General features: G+C 40.8%; 1 protein-coding gene across 1 annotated transcript; it reads left to right on the top strand.

Annotated features, from left to right (window-relative positions):
• Positions 1 to 192: 192 nt before the first annotated feature.
• On the top strand, positions 193 to 19,209 carry LOC140242426 (creatinase-like). Its single transcript, XM_072322162.1, has 5 exons — positions 193 to 420; positions 1,118 to 1,730; positions 8,518 to 8,632; positions 14,334 to 14,581; positions 19,010 to 19,209. Exons 1-5 carry the CDS (start codon positions 193 to 195, stop codon positions 19,207 to 19,209), a joined length of 1,404 nt encoding a protein of 467 aa, XP_072178263.1.
• Positions 19,210 to 23,260: the final 4,051 nt, after the last annotated feature.

The following is a 23,260-nucleotide window of genomic DNA, read 5'->3' as shown; positions in this document are numbered from 1 at the left end:
GTTACAGTCAACCCTTTCACAGTCTCCCAATGAATATGTAACTGACAGTACAAGGATCGCAAATTCTTTTCGATATTTTGTTTGATTTGCTTTACCTTTATGTTGAGGATTTCATATTGAATTATTTCGATGTTGTTTTGCTTATTTCCAACTTACAGGATAATTTTCATGTTCCACCATCAAAGCATAGACATGTATCGCCAACTCGCCACCCGTGTTTGTGCGAAGGGTAACCTGATGAGACGTGGCCTGATCCATCAAGAATCGGGTGTATCCGCCTTTGAAGGAGTTGAGAGGTCCTCGTCACTCCAGAAGCCCTTCAGGTGTAATACTGGCAACCTTGTTCGACACTCGTCAGGCGTGCAGTCGGAAACTTACAAGAGCATGCCGAGACTTAAGTCAATGCCGAATGGAGAGAAGGTTATACTGTCATACCCCTTTAAGTAACTCCTCTGGCTCGGGCCAGGCCCGAGCTAAGTCGTAAAATTTTGATTTCACATGAATGGGTCGGGCCAAAGTGGCCCGCGCCAGGAGCGGGCTATTTTGGCGCTGCTGCTGAAGCTAGCACCACGCGCGGGCTAGGCTCGGGCCTGGTGCCGATCGGGCCAAATTTCCTTGCACTGTCAAAGGTAGCAATTACCTGGTCGGAGCGTGCATTCAGTTACCGTAGTAGTCATGTACGTGACCGAGTTCGTGAATGGGTCATCGTAAAAGTATACAGCGCGGCTCTGCTATAGTCGCTGATAGTCACTGAAGGCAATTTTTACTAGTTGGCGCGGGCCAAATTAGCTCGGGCCAGGAGCTGGCCAAAAATGCATGAGTTACTGAAAGGAGACTATTCTGTTTGGTCGTGTGCTGCCCAGTGCGTCCAGATCTGTCAGACAAGAAGAAATAATATTTCCCGAATGTCTTAGAAAATGTCATTGCTATATATTGCTAGGTGCGTTTCAACGGACGCGAAAAAATATTACAAAACTTCACAATTGTATGCATAACTTCCTTCATTTTATCCGATTTTGATAACAATGTTCACTGTTTGACTTACAGAATGTTACTCTTTCTTTTCAGTACAATCATGACAATCCTTAACTGGTCTTGAATTCCACTCTAACTCTAGGTCAAGCCAACGTTTTCCCACGACGAAATGAGCCGACGCATAGATATGGTGCGAGGGTACATGGCAGAAAACGACATTGGCGGCGTCCTTTTCACCTCCATCCACAACGTCAACTACTTCTCAGACTTCCTCTACTGCGCCTTCGGTCGACCCTACGGCTTGGTAGTCACCCAGGACAAAGTCATCAGTATCTCGGCCGGTATCGACGGCGGACAGCCGTGGCGACGGACCAGCACCGGCGACAACGTCATCTACACGGATTGGCATCAGGACAATTTCTGGTTGGCCGCCCAACGGGAACTCGATGGCGTCCATGGGAAGGTCGGCTGCGAGTTCAACCACCTGACACTGGACGGAAAGGCGAAGCTCGATAAGGCCGTGGCGGGAAAGGAGGTGGTCGACGTTGGCACTCCGATGATGATGCGGAGGACGATCAAGTCTGACGAAGAGATCGCTCTGATCACCGAAGGGGCTCGAATCTGCGATCTCGGTGGCGAAGCGATGGTTGCAGCCATAGCTGAAGGAGTTGGCGAACACGAAATCGCTCTGCGTGGCACGCAAGCCATGGTGCGAGAGATCGCCCGCTGTTTCCCTCATGCAGAGCTACTTGACAGTGAGTACTCCGCGCGTGCACACTAAACATGTACGCCTTTACTTACACCATAGCGAATATGAATGCTGTCAAATTAAATCAAAGTATATATGCTTATCAACTGTCTGATGTAAAGCAAATATTCTTACAAAACAAGACATCGAGACACGCACATATTAAGAACAAAATAATACACACAGCACACACAGAGTACGTACAATTGATAAAATTGTTCCCCTACATAATGGAGATGGTAGCATCAGTTGGGATCAGCCTATCTACAGTAAGGAGATGACTTCCAATCTAGTTTAAGTCCACCTGTCGTTCACCTAAGCCTTTAATTCGTTAGATAGAGCTCAAGTTTTGATTATTGGTTTATACTGCATTATACATTTTATGATTACGTTTGATGCTTGTATGAGTAAGATGTAATCAGTGGATCGATTACATCACATGCAATCAGTGGATCAAAGAAAAAAAAACCCCGAAAGTATACAGACAGTGCCACCAATCCCAGCAAGGGAGACATATCAATCACGTGCTCCTGGTTCGAGTACCCCGGATGCAGCGGTTGTGTCTGAGCAATTGACACTGTCTTTATCCTCATTGCTTGTTCATAGAAGGGGCTTAAAGCAGTAGGTTCCAAGTGGCTGTTTGCGAATTACCATTAGCTGTCGTGGAAAAACAACAAATTATATTATCTCAAGTTTCACCAAAGTCACACTTCGCATAACAAAATGGGATTCTAAAGTTGTGAATATTAAGATACGATGATAGTGCCGCTATGGAATCTGCATAAACAATGGTGACAAGACATTCGCTCCTGCGACAATTACTCCGGTCTTATTTTCTCCATTAGGATTTAGGGTTAAGGGTAGGGTTGTGATAGGGTTTTAGGTTTAGTTTGATGTGAGGATTAGGATTAGGATTAAGGTTAGGGTTATGTTTGTGGGTAGAATTATTCATGTTTGGCTTAGCGAGAAGATATTTCATATAATAGGAGCAATTGTCGCAGAGGCAAATGTAATTGAACCATAAATCATATAGTATGGTCACATCTTCACCTCACAACTGTCTAGTTAACCCGTACACACGAATCTGTCCAAACAGGTGAATCGAATCCTCACAGCTGATGTCCTGTTTGTTTGTTTGTTTGTTTGTTTGTTTGTTTGTTTGTTGTTTGTTTGTTTGTTCGTTTGTTGATTTTTTTTTTTTTTTTTTTTTTTTTTAGGGAGGTTGATAATTTAGAAATTACCAACCTTCTATACCCTGTCTTGGTATTCATCACGACAATCTTACAGTAATGATGAAATGAATTTGCATTGTTGGAAATGAAATAAACGAAATTAAATTAAATTAAAATAAATGAAAAATCGTTGTCATCCCATTTCAACATCAACAACAATAAAAATCAAGAAAATATTTGTTTACCTGTTATCTGGTAGGGTTTCAAAACAATGATAATGAGTAATGCAATATCATTTTTACAACTCCCACAGTGGAGGTCGGAAAGAAGCTGATACAGCTGCCCATCAAGACTATAATACGGGCAGAAATGAAGGAAAACAGAGGTAGTAATACACATTTTATGGTTGATGAATGTAAACTTTTAACCCCCTCATAATATATTAGCAAAATTAAAATGTTACTATCACGAACCTTTCAAACGCCTCTGACTGTTTTATTTATTATAGGTCATGTATACTATGCACATTAGGCAGATATACAATCTGTCTGTTCTCACGAAAATATAAGTTGACAGGAGCTAAAAAAAGTTGTAAAAATGATATTGAGGACAGTTATTGTTTTTTTTTCCAGGTTGTATGTCAACATTTGGCCCCAACGATGTATATATGTAATTGTATAATGCAGATATATAATGGTACGACACGCATTGGTCAACTTGTGAGCGGAATGCAATAAATTGATAAAGTGATAACAAGGGATGTCGCAGGGTGGCAGCTGGATTTTTATTTTACGCTTTCGACACAATCCTAGTTTTCCTCACCTTTATTATCAGTACACAAACAAGGTGTAATAAAGAAATAACCATAAACTGAGGTGTTTGCATGGGATAGAAATATTGTACATAACCAGTGATAACATTGCTGATATAAATAGTACGACACACTTTCGTCATCTTGGTACACTGTAAAAACATCGGTGTTAGATTGAACACCACGGGTGTTAAATCTAACACCGATCAAACTTCAATAAAGGACCACACCCACAGGTGTTGAAAATGCACAGTGATGGTGTTGAAAAGTGTTCACCTGACACTTCGTGGTGTTAATTTGACACTGTATCTGGTGTTATTTAGACAATGCACTGGTGTTAATCAAAAAATGACACCACATGGTGTTGATTTGATATTTGTTGGTGTTAATATCAATGGTTGAACACCCGTCCAGCTTCAATAAGAGACCACACCAGCTGGTGTTACTTTGGTGTAAATTTATTTTCACATTTTTTCAAAAATCTAGTATTTTAATGTAAAATTCTTGATCGTCTTGTTTAAATTAAAAATCAACAAGAAGTGCAGTTACTAAGAAACTCTTCAAAGAACATTTTACAATTTAGGAAATGACACCCGGAGGTGTTAATTTAACACCATAAATGAGCACCGAAAATTTAACATCAGCTCGGTGTTAACTATTTAACACCGGACTTTTTGCAGTGTATGTGAACAGAATACAATATTATGTCAAGTGATAACAAGGGATGGCAGCTATAGATTGTTTGAAGCTTTTTACTCTATATCCTAGTTTTCTTCACCTTTATTGTCTGTACGCAAATCATTATGAGAGAAATATTGTACAGTATAACGTGAAATGATAAGCTTATGATAATGAGATTAGTAAACATCGCTTAACAACTTTAAACTAGTTTGAAGAATCATCTTATTTCATATAACGTTGTTAAATTCTGTTATACTTTTTTACGACTAAGCGTATGGCGTTGTAAATGTATGCTATTTTTACTTTACTGTCACTCTCCTATAGATATATTAGGATAGATATTTATAGCTTTATTATGTTTATACTGCCTGATGGCTGTCCCCCATTTTCTGTTCTCTGTGCATTTGTATACCCTCGATAATCCCCCTGTATTACCCATACCCCTATTATCATTGTCAGTGCCGTATATTAAGAGAGTCTGGCCAACTCGGTTTTTGGCTTATGTGTTTTGAAGCCTGTGATTGGTCAAAAGCTGGTCCCGTGATTTACAGGCGCCATGTCGTTACTGAAGTGCGCTCATACGCAATGCCCATTGTTAACTGCCCCTTATTTGGCTTGGTTATTTTGTTACGTCTGAGCGTACACGCTAATCCTGTGACGCGTAATACGCGCGGTAACGACATGGCGTCCAAATTAGCAGTTGGCCAGACTCTCTTAAAGTGAAAACTAAGTTTCGGTAAGTGCTGGAGAACCCGTCTAGCACCATTTCATTTTTACTTGCAATATATCGAAAGAGTCCACTAAGAAACTTACCTGGCTGACGCGGTTTGCCGGAATGATGAGTCGATTTGGAGTATTTTGAGAAAAATAATAATAGTAGGAAAACCGACTTTTATTCCTGAAGGCTCCAGACTAACTCGGTCTCGGGAAAAATTCGACCCTACTTCAGACAATTCACACGCAGTACAAGTGATCGCCACATTCTACTGGCCACTGCAAAGTACCAAATGAGGCCTAACTGAATGGACAGGAAAGTGCGTGCTAACGTAATCCTGTACAAAACACTTGAAACAAAAATGACAGCGCGCGGTCCTCAGTTGCTGAGACGCGCGGTCTTTGGAGTTTTTGTTGTTGTTTATCAAGGGCCTTTGATTGTTTTAGAGGTGCTTGATAGGCGCACACTAATTTTGCTTGCGCGCAAAAGAGGTTTTTGATGCGCGCGTTGTAGCAATCAAAGATAGTAGAGATATAAGATACGAAGGCGCGCGATAAAGATGGACACAAAATGGCTACCCTACATGACGATACAAAAGAGAGCTAAGTACAAACTCAGTACACCTAGGAACATCATTCATTTCCAAATGTAGTGGTATTTTTATTATCTTAAAAAGATTTAAAAATTATAGTCGTAGCTTTTTTTCGATTAAGGTGATCATTTTGAAGAACGAGATTTTAGAGTAATAAGGATTATTTCGTGGAGGTAAAAATTTGGCAACAACAAGATCTCACAATCAAAAACGCTTGATAAACAACAACAACATCTGCAAAAACAGCGCGTCTCAGGCAAAGACACACATCACCTGAGACGCGCTGTCCCTGAAGCCGCTGCTGTTGTTTATCAAGCGTCAAGGCAGCGCGTCTCAGGTGATGTGCGTATACGCTTGAAGACCGCGCGCTGTCCATTTGTTTTGTACAGGATTAGCGCGCACTTTCGTGTCTTATTTATTAAGCGTCTTTGGTAGCAACTCGGACCATTACTGCGAGTAGCCAGAACACGAAGCGCTAGTTTATACAGGCGGCTCCCATAGGACAAGTTCACTGTACAATCAGAGGGACATCCATTACAACTCATCCCGCCGTCAAAGCGAAGCCGAGTTATCCCCGAGTCCGAGTTTAGCCTGACCCCGTTCGGGTAAGTTCTGAGATTGAACCTTTTTGGTTAATATTTCGCATTTTCGTCGTTACCCATCGAATATCTTGTAATAACATCGTTATCCTGCACATTTCCTAAGCATACGTTCACATTTGGGAGCGAAATTTGACAACTTTTGCAGGCCTACCAGTACTTTGTTTGGGCTTTAAAGCCCAAAGAAAGTTCTGGTACGCCTGCAAAAGTTGTCAAATTTTGCTCCAAAATGTGAACGTATGCCTAGGAAATGTGCGGAATAACGCTGTAATAACAAGATATTCGATGGGTAACGACGAAAATGGGAAATATTAACCAAAAACATTCAGTCTCAGAACTTACCCGAACGGGGTCAGGCTAGACTCGGACTCGGGGATAACTCGGCCTCGCTTTGCTTGACGGCGGGATGAGTTGTATTGGTTGTCCCTACCCTCTGGATTGTACAGCGTTGTACCTTGTACTATGCATATGGGAGCGGCCTGTATAAACTACATTGTAGCGTTCTGGCTACTCGCAGTAATGGTCCGAGTTGTTACAACGCGCGCATCAAAGACCTCTTTGGCGCGTATGCAAAATTAGTGTGCGCCTCTCAAGCCCCTCTAAAAACAATCAAAGACGCTTGATAAACAACAACAAAAACTTCAAAGACCGCGCGTCTCAGCAACTGAGGTTGAGGACCGCGCGCTGTCCATTTGTTTTGTGCAGGATTAGCACGCACTTTCCTGTCTGCTCATCAAGGCCTCGTTTGGTACCACCGAAAAACTATGTTTTAGTTCGGTGTTTGGTACCCGTAGAGAACTGATGAACATGATGGCGATCACGAACTGTGTGTAAATTGTCTGAAATAGGGTCGAGTTTTCCCTGAGACCGAGTTAGTCTGGAGCCTTCTGGAATAAAAGTCGGTCTACCGACTTTTATTATTTTTCTCAAAATACTCCAAAACGACTCATCATTCCGGCAAACCGCGTCAGCCAGGTAAGTTTCTTTGTAGACTCTTTCGATATATTGCAAGTAAATATGAAATGGTGCCAGACGGGTTCTCAGGCCCTTACCAGAACTTTGTTTTTACTTTAATATACGGCACTGATCATTGTTATATACAGTATGTCCCCCCCCCCCCAAAAAAAAAAAAAAATACAATCAGATTTTGGAATTGATAACTTCCATATATGCAATATGATTAAACTATCTGAATGCCATTTCAGGGTCTAAAAATATGACATCTTACCTATATTTTGCAGAAAACCCCATTCACTTTGGTTAAGTGGTTACAGAGAAATTACAATGTGAATCGTTGTGAAGCATGTCGTGGATGTGATTCTTCCAAGTTTAGCTCTTAGATGCTCTTGGAACTACATATTAATGTGTGAACACAATGGACAGAACTTGGAGGGAAGGGATTCCTGACATGCTCTACAAAACTCCTCATTTCTCTTTGACCACTGACGCAAATCGGATCTGGTTTTCTGCGAGACGTGGGTAAAAAGTTATAGTTTTATACCCTGAAATTGTATTTGGATTGACATACCATTTTTAAAGTTATCATTTTTTTGTTGGGGGGGGGGGGACATACGGTACTCGAGTAAAAATCGAAGTTGATGTCCACGTCAATGTCAGTGTCCATATGTCCCAGTCTTTGTTTCTGTCTTTATCCTTTCCTTTGAATTCATACCTAGATTTTGTATTTCTACATAATTAACTATGATACTGCATAAAGCTCATGGAATGTAATTCTCATTTTATGTTAAGGGCACACCCGTTACAAGTTTTTGTATACTTCTAGACATGTGCCAACGGCATTTTCAAGTTGAACGTACGTTACCTGTACTTATTTTTATTCATATTTGTTTGAAAGATAATAAACGTCATTGAAACTGAAGCTGTGGGATATAATATAATGAACATAATGAATACGTCATTTCAACAGAACAGTTTCGGAACATATTTGGCGATTGACCCAAGCGTAAAACGATGGTAGATAGTCGAGTACATCTGAATGTGAAAATCCATGTACGAAATAAAGTAGATAATAAGGTTGCTATGATCTATTAAAACTTATTTATTTATGAAGTCTGTTATTTATGTATCAACCATGACTGCACGCGATTTACAGGCATAACTATGTAATGTACCTGTGAAATGTGGAAATAAAGATTTAAAAAGAGTCATAGCTAACGTCAATAGATGTATCTCTGTCTTTTTCCCCCTTTTTTAATATTTTCAGCATGGAGCTGGTTCCAGTCTGGCATCAATACTGACGGTGCCCATAATCCCGTGACTTCACGGAAAGTGCAAAAAGGAGACATCCTAAGCTTGAATGCATTCCCAATGATCGCTGGGTAAGTTAGCAAATACAATTGTATTTTGCTGTCAATTGTATATCATTCATCACAGCTTGTACCATCATCTCTTTAAAGTGTATAAAGAGTATTATTCGCTGTTTATCACGTGGCCGTTACGGAAACACGAAGGGTTATAGGTCTCCAAGTTTCCCTCCGAAAGACTAGGCAATATGGACAAAGTGCCAATGCAGGTACGACGGCTGCACCCAGGGGACTCGAACCAGCGACCTCATGCCTAAACATGCAGATCATGGTCAACAAATCGAAATGGGAGTCTATCCCATCCAACATCTGTTCACGTAGACTTTGATAATAACAAGACACAGAGGTGAAAGCGTCATCAGTTCTTCCATTTCCTTCCCTCTCCCTTAAAGCGCATACTATTACAGAGACACTACGATATGATGATGTGCTATATAGAAGCACTGTATTATTATTATTATTATTATTATTATTATTATTATTGTTATTATTATTATTATCATTATTATTATTATTATTATTATTATTACAGGTACCTCCGACCAGTGCCGTATATTAAGAGAGTCTGGCCAACTCGGTTTTCGGCTTATGTGTTTTGAAGCCTGTGATTGGTCAAAAGCTGGTCCCGTGATCTACAGGAGCCATGTCGTTACTGAAGTGCGCTCATACGCAGTGCCCATTGTTAACTACCCCTTATTTGGCTTGGTTATTTTGTTAGGTCTGAGCGTAAAGGCTAACCTTGTAACGCGTAATACGCGCGGTAACGACATGGCGTCCAAATTAGCATTTGGCCAGACCAAAGCTAGTAGAGATAATAGGGAGCTTTAGATTTTAGACGCGCGGAAGTTCAAAGGGAAAAAAACATGGTCTGAGCGTGCGCAGTAACTTGACGTGCGCTACTGCGCACGCTCAGACCATGTTTTTTCCCCTTTGAACGTCCGCGCGTCTAAAATCTAAAGCTCCCTATTAAGATACGAAGGCGCGCGATAACAATGGACACAAAATGGCTACCCTACATGACAATACAAAAGAGAGCTAAGTACAAACTCAGCACACCTAGGAACATCATTCATTTCCAAAGGTAGGGGTATCTTCATTATCTTAAAAAGATTTAAAAATTATAGTCGTATCTTTTTTTCGATTAAGGGGATTATTTTGAAGAACGAGATTTTAGAGTAATAAGGATTATTTCGTGGAGGTAAAAATTTGGCAACAACATGATCTCACAATCAAAACGCTTGATAAACAACAACAACACCTTCAAAGACAGCGCGTCTCAGGCAAAGACACACATCACCTGAGACGCGCTGTCCCTGAAGCGGCTCGCTGCTGATGTTTACCAAAAGCGTCAAGGCAGCGCGTCTCAGGTGATGTGCGTATACGCTTGAAGACCGCGCGCTGTCCATTTGTTTTGTACATGATTAGCGCGCACTTTCGTGTCTTATTAGTTAAGCGTCTTTGGCCAGACTCTCTTAAAGGTGCATGGTCCCGGTGTTTTAGTCAAATGCGTACGCGGGCGCACGGCGCAAGTTTCCTATAGAGACCTACGCTATCGACTTCTCTTTGGCGCTTACGCTTTTGGCCCACTTTCCCGAGTCCGAAGAAGTCCGATTCAGTGTAGTCAGTGGTCCGATCACAGTTCGGCTCATGAATCGGCTGAGGGGGTGACAGCTTTAGCAAACTTCTTTTGTGATGTCACAATAATAAGCACATATGCACGCACCCTGGCATCACTACAGACTGCGCGATGCGCAAAGAAGACAACAAAGGCAACGTTACTTGGCAACACCTACGCACTTTACTCTTGATGACAGCTCAACTTCGGTAATCTTCGCATCAATGCTAACGATGATCGGCAGTATCATCAACAGCGCCATCTACACTACCGGGACTATGCCCCTTTAATATACGGCACTGCCTCCGACAAGGGAGGTGGTTATGTTTTCGTTACCGTTGGTTTGTTTGTTAGTTCGTTCGTTCTAGTTCGTTCGTTTGTCCGTGTTCAAAATAACTCAAAAAAGTAGTTAACGGATTGGGATGAAACTTGCATGAAAGATTGAGAATGACACAAGTAACAAACGATTAACTTTTGGTAGTGATCCGAAAATTTGGGGGGAATTTATGAAGGATTTTTGATATTTTGGCAGGTAGGGTCAATGACAATGACAATGACAATGGTTTGACAATGACAATGGTTTTTTTTATTTTCTCATGTCACCCAACGTCAGGGTATTGAAGAAAATCAAAAATAAACACCGTAACAGATAAAATCAGTTAATTAATACATTAATACATTGTAAATTACATATATATACAGAAAATTGCATATTTACAAAATATACAAAATATACAGAATGGTGCAGGACCCAGAAGAGAGAAAGAGAGTGAAAGAGAGAGAGAGAGAGAGAGAGAGAAGGAAAGAGAGAAGGAAGACAAACAAAACAGTTTAAAAAAAAAGCAGGGCAACAATAACGCAGATAAAAGCAATTTCAATAATATAAAACTAAACATTGTAAAAAGCTATATTTACATGAAAAAAAATACAAATAATGATATTAATAATTATTATTTCTTATGGAGCTTCATTATTTCCTTACAAAATTTAGCTAAATTTATCAACTCACTACGATTTTGGGAATTAAATAACTGAGACATCTTTAAAGTGTTTGGTCTTATTCTATAATAGGATTTAATGAATTTATTCCTCTGGCATTATTCAATGTATGACACTCAAATAAATAGTGAAATTCATCCCCTAGTTCTATTAGAATTACATAAATTACACAATCGATCACAATGTTCAATACCAGCATACCTACCCGTTACAATTGGCAATCTGTGGTTGGCGCAGCGAAATTTGGAAAGAAGTTGTCTGAAAATGTAAGGGATTTTTAACAAATATGGATCTAAACATAAATTCGTTTTATAGATTCTGTAATTGAACTTGGGAGTTCAGGCCGCGCGTATTTGAGGTTTGCATGCGCGCACTAAAGTGCGTGCTCTAGTTTCTGCTAGGGTGAGGCGCGCCGTGCAGCTGAGGGGTTCATGACGTAACAAAGGCTTCTATATTGAGAAATCTGGTGACTTTCAGCACACAATGCTATATGTACGTATGGGTGGAAATCACTGATATCTCTATGGAAGAACAAAATAAGTGGTGGAAATGACTTGCATGCTTGGCGGCGGAGGTCTGCGCTCTCAGAGTGCTTCTCTAGTTACCTCCGCCAAGGGAGGAGGTTATGTTTTCGTTACCGTTGGTTTGTGTGTTCGTTCGTTCGTTCGTTAGTTTGTCCGTGTGTAAAATAACTCCAAAAGTAGTCAACGGGTTGGGATGAAACTTGCAGGAAAGGTTGAGAATGACACAAGTAACAAACGATTAATTTTTGGTAATGATCCGAGAATTTTGGGGGAATTGATGAAGGATTTTTGATATTTTGGCAGGTAGGCCGGGTCAATGAACTTGGGAATTCAGGCTGCGCGTATTTCAGGTTTGCCTGCGCGCACCAAAGTGCGTGCTCTAGTTTCTGCTGGGGCGAGGCACGCCGTGCAGCTGAACGCTTATGACGTAACAAAGGCATCTATATTTCAAAATCTGGCGACTTTTAGCACCGATGTTGTGTGTACGTATAATATATCTCTGGAAGAACAAGATCAATGTAGTGGTTGAAATAAGCTTCATGCTTGGCTTAGGTCTGCGCTCTCAAAGTGCTTTTATAGTTAGTTCGTTAGTTATTTCGTTAGTTTGTCCGTGTGCAAAATAACTCAAAAAGTAGTTAACGGATTGTAATGAAACTTGCAGGATAGGTTGAGAATGACACAAGTAACAAACGATTAACTTTTGGTAGTGATCCGAGAATTTTGGGGGAATTTATGAAGGATTTTTGATATTTTAGCAGGTAGGGTCAATGAACTTGGGAGTTCAGGCTGCGCGTATTTGAGGTTTGCATGCGCGCACTAAAGTGCGTGCTCTAGTTACTGGTAGGGCGAGGCGCACCGTGCAGCTGAGGGTTTATGACGTAACAAACGCTTCTATATTGGGAAATCGGGCAATTTTTCAGCATGTAGACCTATGGGTGGAAATCACTGATCTCTATGGAAGAGCCCAAAGAGCTTTTCCCCAAGGGTAGAGAGGAGAAAAAAAATCTCTTTGGGAAGAGCGAGATCATGAGTGGAAAGTAACTGCGTGGCGAAGGTCTGCGCTCTCAGAGTGCTTTTCTAGTTGTTGTTATTGTTATCATTATTATTATTATTATTATAACCAATATTTGACTACTCAAGAAAATTACAAAATCTTATTTCACAGTAGGGACTATAACTTAAAGTGAAAACAAAGTTCTGGTAAGGGCCTGAGAACCCGTCTGGCACCATTTCATATTTGCTTGCAATATATCGAAAGAGTCTACAAAGAAACTTACCTGGCTGACGCGGTTTGCCGGAATGATGAGTCGTTTTGGAGTATTTTGAGAAAAATAATAAAAGTCGGTAGACCGACTTTTATTCCAGAAGGCTAACTCGGTCTCAGGGAGAACTCGACCCTATTTCAGACAATTTACACACAGTTCGTGATCGCCATGTTAGTACTCTATGCTACGGGTACCAAACGAGGCCTTGATGAGCAGACAGGAAAGTGCGTGCTAATCCTGTACAAAACAAATGGACAGCGCGCGGTCCTCAAGCCTATATAGTATACGCACATCACCTCAGTTGCTGAGACGCGCGGTCTTTGAAGTTTTTGTTGTTGTTTCTCAAGCGTCTTTGATTGTTTTTAGAGGTGCTTGAGAGGCGCACACTAAATTTTTGATGCGCGCGTTGTAACAACTCGGACCATTACTGCGAGTAAGAGTAGCCAGAACGCTACAATGTAGTTTATGCAGGCCGCTCCCATATGCACAGTAGAGACAACGCTGTACAATCCAGAGGGACAACCAATACAACTCATCCCGCCGTCAAGCAAAGCGAGGCCGAGTTATCCCCGAGTCCGAGTCTAGCCTGACCCCGTTCGGGTAAGTTCTGAGACTGAACGTTTTTGGTCAATATTTCCCATTTTCGTCGTTACCCATCGAATATCTTGTTATTACAGCGTTATTCCGCACATTTCCTAGGCATACGTTCACATTTTGGAGCAAAATTTGACAACTTTTGCAGGCGTACCAGAACTTTCTTTTGGCTTTAAGTGATGTTGTATAGGGCCTACGTAATTAAACAGGCAAGAAATTATACAATCTTATACAAGGTTTCGCGTGAGGTTTTTTTTTTTTTTTTTTAATTATGATATCTGTCAAAGTGGATGTCACAGCAGTCTCACAAGACTCATAAACTATATTCGTGCAAATTTCCTTTTATTTCCATTATTATTGTTGCTTTATTCAAGAAGTTTATCTAAGAGAAGGTCCATCAATGCTTCATAATTAACAACAGAGTAATTATATTGTTCTATTTAGGGAAAGCTTATTCAGCTACTTCTATTACATTCTGAATTCTTCCAACTGAACTTCAACCAAAGTAGTGAGTTGAGCTTCCGTTTGACTATGACAGAACTTATGACATCCGTGGTGATGATTACATTAGCATCATAATGCACTTGTACTGATAATATTTTGTTGACGTTGTGTTATGCAGTGAGCACCCTGTTTTACTATGCGTCACTGAATCTGGTCACTATACAACATTTTATATAAGGATGCTGAACCCATCTCACACATGCATGATAACACAGCTATTACACAGCCCTGGAACGGACACTCTTCTTCGACCATATTCCTTCCGACCGTCACCTCGAGTTGTGGGAGAAGAACTGCGAGGTGCACCGCCGAGGGATGAAACTTATCAAGCCTGGCGTGAGGTGCTGCGACATCGCGGCCGAACTGAACGAGGTGTACCGGGAGTTCGACCTGCTGAAGTACCGCAGCTTCGGTTACGGTTACTCGTTCGGCCAACTGTGTCACTACTACGGCAGGGAAGCAGGTAGGATTGTTAGTTTTGATTATCAAATGAGCTTTAGAATCTCTGCAATCTGGTTGGTCAATTGTCATGCATTGATTTCTCTGATCGACACTGAGCCATAAGTGTGGTAAAATCCGAACGTATGGCCACGCGTCCGGTAAAATCCGAACGCATGGCTCAAGTCTTGTACAGTGTTGGAGGTGTACCGGACGCACGATGTTAGTAACACAAAATAATGTGCACAGACAGGCCTATTTCGTGGATCAATGAGAATTTGATGCTCTCGTTTACAGAGATGTAGCGGCAACTCTTCGTAATTCATGCAAACACATGTTTGGGTTCAAGGCGTTACAATGGGATGTCTAGCATTCCACTACGCTTTGAAGTCATGCTCGGCACCGCTCTAGTTGCAAGACGAAGTTCGGAGACGAAGAGCGCATTTCACCTTCTGTTGAATTACAAGCTTTATTTCACCGTAAAATTTTAAATGAAATACTCGAATTGATTTAGAATAGTTTAGGAAAGAATTCAATATTATAAACATGTATTTCTAGTTTCTTCGTAATGCGCAAATCGAAATGAAATGAAAATTAGGCCCTCTTAAAACCCTTATATTTTTCTATAATGCGCACATTTCCGCATGTTGTTTTTCTATCTTTTAATCTGGGATATTTTGGTCTTTCAAATAAAGTACTCCGCTAAAGCGTGTTCCAGCGTGCTTTTAAACTATTTGCTGTTAAAATTGTCAGTTTTACACTGCATTTTGATTCGCTGCTCCAATTCAAGGTACACAAATTTATTGTTGCCATCACATTGAAAGAGAGAGCGAATTGCAGTTGGGGCAAGAGTATATTTCTAGATGTGAGAGCGCTAGTCCCGATTATTGCTGCTCTCTTGTCAAAGCACACGGGTAACACCTGTAGTTGAACGCATGAATTCTCGGCGGTGCCGCACATGACTTCAAAGGAGAGCAGTAGTTGTCTCTCCTTCTCTGGCACCTCCCTGGTTTAACTTTGGAACAGTCTAAAACCTCCTCGCTGCGCTCGTAGTTCCACAGTTAAAGTCGCGCATCCAATTCTCACCGATCCACTTTGTCCTGGGCATCACTTGTATACTAGTAACTTTCTTCTCTGCTTGTATACATCCAGTAGTATGCAGACCACCTGATCGTAAGTGATCGTCCCCTTTTCATTGATAACGACACGTTGTGAGCCATTTGGCATACTTCCCTCGACTACTCTCGTCTTGTGCATAAATGGTAGGGCCTACCAGAATTGCGTTCTAGTGTCAGCTATATATCTGCGACGCGGACGCTAAGACGACGCTTAGGCCCATAAAATGGTGTTCTGCACATGGGCGAGACATGCAGTTGTTTCCATTGTCCACCCAACCCAGGAGGCTGCGTCGTCTTAGCATTCGCGTCGCAGATTAGCGACGCTATTGCTAAAATACCGCGCCTCCTAACGGATTGGACACAGAGACTCCAACTCTCCCGTTTTCGACGGGAGAATTAAAGCCCATTTTTGCAAAATCTCCCGTTCTCCCGCTTGAGATTTGATTTCTCCCGCCTTGGCTCTGTGTCTCCCGGTGGAAAGGATTTCTTACTTATTGCTAACGTATGTTAAAAAAATAAGCCTTAGATAGCACCAGAGAACATCTAGAACCCTAGGAACTTCGCGGTTCGCACACATCTACTTGGAGTCTCCCGTTTGCTAGGGGTTTCGGGCGGGAGAGTCTCCAGATCAGAAGGTGCTTGGGGTTGGAGTCTCTGTGGACAATGGAAAAAACTGTCTCTAGCTCCCACGTATGTGTACAACAACATTTTTGTTTTGTTTTGTTTTACTTTGATTTGTTTCCTTGTTAGTATTGTTTTTGTTTTTGTTTTTTAGAGTTATAGCCGCGTGGTAGGATGGGCATCGCAGAGCTATAGAGTTCGCACCTCTCGTACAATTACAGCCACAAAAATACGATGAAATAAACTTTCCAAGCTGTGCTTCAGTAAGATCCAACTCCATTTGTTATATCATATTTCAAAATAATTTAAAAGGATAATAGGCCTAAAACCCCTTCAGTATACGCGTGCTACTTACCATCTACTTGCGCGTATTCCGTGTGACCTGCCCAAGAGCTTTGAAACCGATTCGTTTTCTGTTACGAGCGACTTACAGGTACTGAGAACTACCTGCGTTGGAGTTGCCTGAGAGGTGCTGCCGGTAAGGGTCTCCTACTCGTGTTCTGCGTGTACCTCTGCGAGCGAACCCTCACGACTCACTCGGAACAAGTTTTGAGCATGCTCAAGAGCTTGTCATACTGTATCTGGGGAAGTTTTGCGGCTTGACTTGCGGGAAAAAAAAAAAAAGATTGCTACCCGGAGCTCTCCGCAGTTGGTCCGCACCTGACAGTACCTAGCGCGTATCTTGCCTGTCTGTATAGTTGCCCGAAGTCGCGTACGCAAGTCCGATTTAACCGCAGCCAGGTTTTGAGCATGACCAAAACTTTTTCCGGGTGAGTCGCGGGGATGCCCGGAGAGGTCCACGCAGAACGCCAGGAGGCCCTTAGCGGCAGCACTTGGTAGGCAACTCCCACTCTTCTTCTTCGATCTTCTGATTAAGTCTGCCTCCTTCAATAGACTGAAGATTCTTGCAGACTGGTGCTATTTACATTATAATACAATTTATTTACAGATATTTACAAGCACATAGAAAAGTTGACGAAAAAAACTAGCCACTGTGATCAACCGTTCACTCAGGTACTTCGCAGTCCCCGTATGCAGCCAAGATAATGACATTCTGTGGGACTTCTGCCATTCCTTCAGAGGAATTCCTTCATTGAGTTGTCAGCCCCTACGCGACTGGTACACAGGTCACACAGTATACTCACAAGTATAATTTAAGTAGAATGCGTCCAGCAAGTAAGACACATGCTCTGACTCGCCCAAATCCTTGTCCGCCCTCAGAAATCGTCCGGTATGCTGGAAAATCCCCACACACAATAAGCCCGCGTAGCATGCCAGGAAAGGTGTGACAGGGCCTAAACATGGTTGCGGGTAAAAAGATTTGCGTGCGCACCTCCGGGCGACTACGGGTGAGATACGTGCTAGGTACTGTCATGTGCGGGGCATCTGCGGGGACCTCTGGGTTTCGGCAAAAATTGTTCCTCACAATTAGTCGCACGCAAGGCTTACCCGGAAAGGTGTGACACGGCCTTAAGCAGAACACAACAGCGAAGTTTGAGTAACATTGGACAATCCGACCGATGTAATGATTTTGTGAAGTTTTGGCACTGCAGAACAACGATTGTAACAACGATTTTTTCATTTTTTTTCTTTAATAAAAAATAATATAAGCTTACACTCCAATTTCGTACATCCGTAGACATTCAAGCAATATTATCCCCCTGCTTGCTAAAGGAGGTTATTCAATGTTCAATGAAACATGAAAATAATCTATCTTGAATTCTATTATACTTATATTGTCTGTAAATCGTTCTGCAGTGCCGACACAAACTGTTGTAGTCTTGTCATCCAGCGATGGCGATTTCTTAACTTTCATAACTCTTTATAACTCTTCATAACTTTTAAACGGATTGACCAATTTTCCTCAAACTTCAAGTTTGTGTCCTCATGGACCTACTACACATGGACTAGAAACCGAAGGTCTCTCTTTGATCCCATCATCACCGCCACCACCTGATTATGCGCATCTTAATGAGCACATTCTGATGTTTGGACAATGACTATTGTGCAATCGTGCATCACGCTGACAAAAGAACCGTTTCCCTCTTTGCAGTCTTATTTTGCTGAGGTGCCTTTTCAGACTCAACTGCCTTTGTATAAACACCAATGAAAGGGAGCAGCAAACCCGAAACATGACAGTTTTCCTGTCACAAAATTGAAAATTACTGAAGTAGACACTTGTGGACAAGCATGAAACATGGCTTAATGATAGGACATACATGTCATCTACGGTTACTGTCCATGTTTATTCTGGAACAATGTGCGAGAAATGGGGGAAAATAGATTACAAATCACAACAAAACTGCCAAATAATTGCTTTCTCTTGTAAAGTACGCGCATTTCGCAAATGAAATCACTTGAGCGATAATTTCCCTATGTACACTACAACACTGCACATGCATTTTTCTTGATTCAAGAGAATCACTATCTTCTGCGCATGTAGTTTATTTCTCAGAGCGTAGTCATGTTTTTATCCAGGCTGGCTGTCGGCGGTGATGATAAAATCAAAGCAGGTAAGCATGTTTAAAATGATTTTGTGCCACTATTGACAGAAACAGGTGCATGAATTAATCAACGAGCTATGAAAGTCCATGTGTAGTAGGTCCATGGTGTCCTCAACTAATATTGTTGTGGCTCTATGGCTCTTGTAACACCATTTAAAAGAGCAGCTAGCGCGATAAAGTCGTCCTCATATTTATAATTCTTTTCTTTAGCTCTGGAATTGCGGGAGGACATCGAAACGGTTCTTCAACCAAACATGGTGGTGTCCATGGTGCCGATGATCACAATAGCGGAAGGAGAGCCTGGGGCAGGAGGCTACAGGGAGCACAATATACTCGTTGTGACCAAAGATGGCGCGCGCAACATAACACATTTCCCGTCCGGTCCCGAGTATAATGTCATTAAATCATAAAACACCATGAAACTAGCACGGTGATCAGGGATGTCCGAATGAGAATACAAAGACCATATCTTATCGGAGTTGCCAATTTGAGTTGCAAAGGCTATTCTTGATTATGGTGACGAAAACTCAACAAATAACCAATAGAATAGATCTAGTCGGCATGGTCGGGCAAGACAATATCCTTATACCTAGATTTGATGGAACAATCTTACTTAAATTCTTGGTCTCAACACCTCCCTGCTCTCAACAATGGGGTATGCCCCACACAAGATTCCGGCATCAGTGTTATCGATGGTTTTTATAACTTAGTCATGTTTCAACTGTCTTATCAATTACTTTATGGACACAATTTTATTGTAATGCAGTAATACTCTCACAACAAAAACCTTGCATTATCTGTAATATGCCTCCCCTTTTTCACTCTGATGTATCTGAAGGCAAAATTCCTAAGATAAATGCGTTTCAACCGGGTCAATTCAAAACTAAATTGACAAATAATGTTTTACCGCATGTTTTTCATAGTTTATGTCTTAGAAAAAACCCACGAAAAATAAAACCCATGTTCAATCGAATGAATTCCATTTACCTTTGACATGCACAATGTTTACAAAATCAGTTTTGTGTCTATAACACTAGCAGCCCAATGTTCTGGAATCCCGTTGAGTTAACATTAAAATTGCCGCTAGTTTTAATAACTTCAAACTGAATGTGAGAAATCTCTTTTAAGCAATTACTGAAACATATCATCTGAAGCTCAGCGTTGTTAATACTAAATGATTATAGGGTTTTTTTTTCTATGTAGACGAAAAATTTCCTCCACCTGACTAGCCCATATAGCATGATATACGGAACGAAATGAAATCCTGATGTAATTGGTAACTCTTTCTCAGACACGTTTTACATGTTCATTGTCACAGGACGTTGTTTACATTGTGGTGGCTAATATCAATGTAAAACACGAACGAGACTTCGTACTACTGGGTGTTTAACAAGAACTGCTGAAACCAAAGAGATCGGATAAAGCGCTTCCAAGCTTTTATCCTACAGTAGGTCCTACATCTGTGACAGGGCTCTACAACGTTGTTTTTGCGCACTGGCGATACCGATGATTGTTTTGTTACTACATGTACAATGTAACGATCTAGAGATCTATCAACAAACAGAAGTTATATTTAACCATCAATTTAATGGGTTTGTCGAGCAATCCTGCCTTTAAAAAAAATAACAACTCACAGATTTCGCTTTTTCAAGCTTTTATCTCTATTTTCAGCCCTATTTTGTGTTTTCATAGCTTCATGTGTGCACAATATTAGAGACACTGGTGACATGTAGGACAATTCAGCTCAGAATCTTCAAACTTGAAGCATTGTTAAACTGTGTCTTTAAAGGACAAGTCCACCTTCATAGACATGTGGATTGAGTGAATGCAGCAATATTGTAGAACACATCAATGAGAGTTTCAGGAAAATCGGACAATCCGTTCAAACGTTATGAATTTTTGAAGTTTCTGCTCAGTCACCATGGTCACTGCTGGATGAGAAGACTACTACAGCTTGTGATGTCACATGTGTACAACTATACAAAGAAAATATTTAAAAAAAAAATCACCATATTTTCAATTTTCTCGCATAATAAAAGAACGCTTGACTTCCCTCTTTCAGAAAGCAGGGGGGATATTAGCCTTAACATACGTCAGTGACAAGTTGAGGAAATGTGCACTCTTTTTTCAGAAAGTAACATTTTGTGAAATTTTTTCTATGCTTTCTTTATATGGTTTTACATACGCATGTGACATCATGCACTGTAGTAGTCTTCTCACCCAGCAGTGACTGCGCAGATACTTTAAAAATTCATGACTTTTGAACGAATTGTCAGATTTTCAACAAACTTTCTCTGATGTGTTCTATTAATATTGCTGCATTCACTCAATCCACATGTATATGAAGGTGAACTTGTCCTTTAAACCAGTATCATCGTTGTAACTTTCTAGTTCATTTATACTGCATGGTATTCTATTTTCCCGTCGTGCAATGATCCTTTACACATATACTTATTGGAGGATTTATTAACTATTTATACATGGTCAACATGCAAAGGTATAAAATTATGTTACGATTAAGAATTTCACAAGCACAAAAGCATCATGAAAGGCAAAACAAAGAAACGAAAAGAAACTGTTGTAAGATATAGAAAATACCATCACGAATTATATTAAAGTTTTTTTTTTTTTTTCTTGAATTACATCACGCAACCTCATTGTTGGTGAGGACTATGCAATTGCTGGTTGTATTGATATTTGACGGAATCTTTATATTTCAGAAAAAAAAAATCGGAAGAACATAATTGTTTTAAAGCAATTATTCTTTGTTTGTTTGTTTGTCTTGGGGTTGTTTGTTATTTTTGCTGACTGATTGACAAATTGTCCTAGTTGACGTAAATAAGCACTGATATTTCAGTGTTATCAGTAGCCATGATAAAAAATGGCTGCTGCATACCATTTCTACATAATAAGGGAAGGTGTCGCACTAGAAAGAGGTTATATAATTATACTATTTCAGCCAGAGATAGATAAATTCTTTTAGCAGTCTTTCTGCTGATATTGCCAAGGCATCATCAAGTCTAAACTCACCGACCTCCGGAAACAGGAGTACACATGTACAATTAATCTAGTGTACAGATTGCATACATTGACCACCCCGTGGATACATCGCATTGAAATCTTACATGCTCAGGATTGGATCTGTTGAATGACCATCTTTGTACAAGTCCTTGACTTACTGGGCGTAATCAGAAGTAAGTCAGCTTGGGGTCATCCCACGAGACCGACACCCACAAGTCATACAGCCCACGGGTTCGACAGTAAAAACAGGTCCATGAGTCATAAAGCTCACGAGTCATACAGCCCATGAGTTCGACACGAGGTAAAAACAGCCCACGAGTTCGACAGATACAACACGGGGCTCAATGTGACGGTCTCGTGGGCTTTGTTTGCTTAGTGTCGAACTCATGGGTTGTATGACTCATGGGCTGTGTGACTCGTGGGTGTCGGTCTCGTGACGTGCACCCGTCAGGTTCTTAGGTAATATCTATTGGCAGTTCTGCTCTATATATTTGCTGTAGTAAATGTTTCGATGTCCTTTGGTTTCGTTCTATTTGTTTCATATTCTGTTCTTTCTGAAGATGTTTCAGAAACTCAAGTGATTTGACTGAAATTCATAAAACTAAATATTTTAGATTTAAATCCAGCCATAAAAGCATTTTGTTTGACAGCATTTGGCAGACTGTTTCACTTTTGTGATTATTTTTTCCATGCACACCATGCAAATTGATGTTGACTGTGTAAGTGAATTGTTGATTTATGTGTGTATATCTTTAATCGTATTGTCACAAATGTACACACAAGTAGTTGTGTGCATGTTTAATGTATCAAGGCTGTATGCTTGGTTGTTTTAATGTGCACATTGTATGTACACAGGGTGACCAGATTAATGGAGAGCATTCTATATGATATAGATATAGTACATACAGGCTGACCAGATCAGTGGAGAATTTTCTACGTGGTATACAATGTAGCTACAGTACATGCATGTGACAGGAAATACATTATAGCTCACTCAATCTAGAATGATTTAACCCATTCCAGAAAATTCTAGGAAGTGCTGGCTGAGTGAGGCACTGCCCCTGTAACCCAATGTGATTGGTAGTTAATTTTGGCAATGATGTTATGCACATAGTTAGGCAGTGAGTCATCCAGGATTCCTGGAATTTGGACTTGCTAGTATGTTCAGGTATGTGGCCCCAGGTTGGAGAAAATTACAGAATGTACTAGAAAGGGGTGAATGGATAGTATATAAGCTGGAGAAATTCTGCAGTAGGCAGAGTACCCAACACCTCTGCTCTGAGAGTTACGTCACTTCTGGCTCTGAAGCGACTTGTTATAGTCAGTCCTGTGTTACCTGCTGATCTGCTATACAAACTGTGTTTGTGGAGATAAGGCCTGGGAGACATTTTGCCTGCAGAGAATTAATTTGCCTACATTGGAGATAGACTCCATATTTTA

This window comes from Diadema setosum, chromosome 19 (assembly GCF_964275005.1).
Source record: "Diadema setosum chromosome 19, eeDiaSeto1, whole genome shotgun sequence".
NCBI lineage: Eukaryota > Metazoa > Echinodermata > Echinoidea > Diadematoida > Diadematidae > Diadema > Diadema setosum.
The sequence above is the reverse complement of the archived record's forward strand: the minus strand, read 5'-3'. Positions and strand labels throughout refer to the sequence as shown.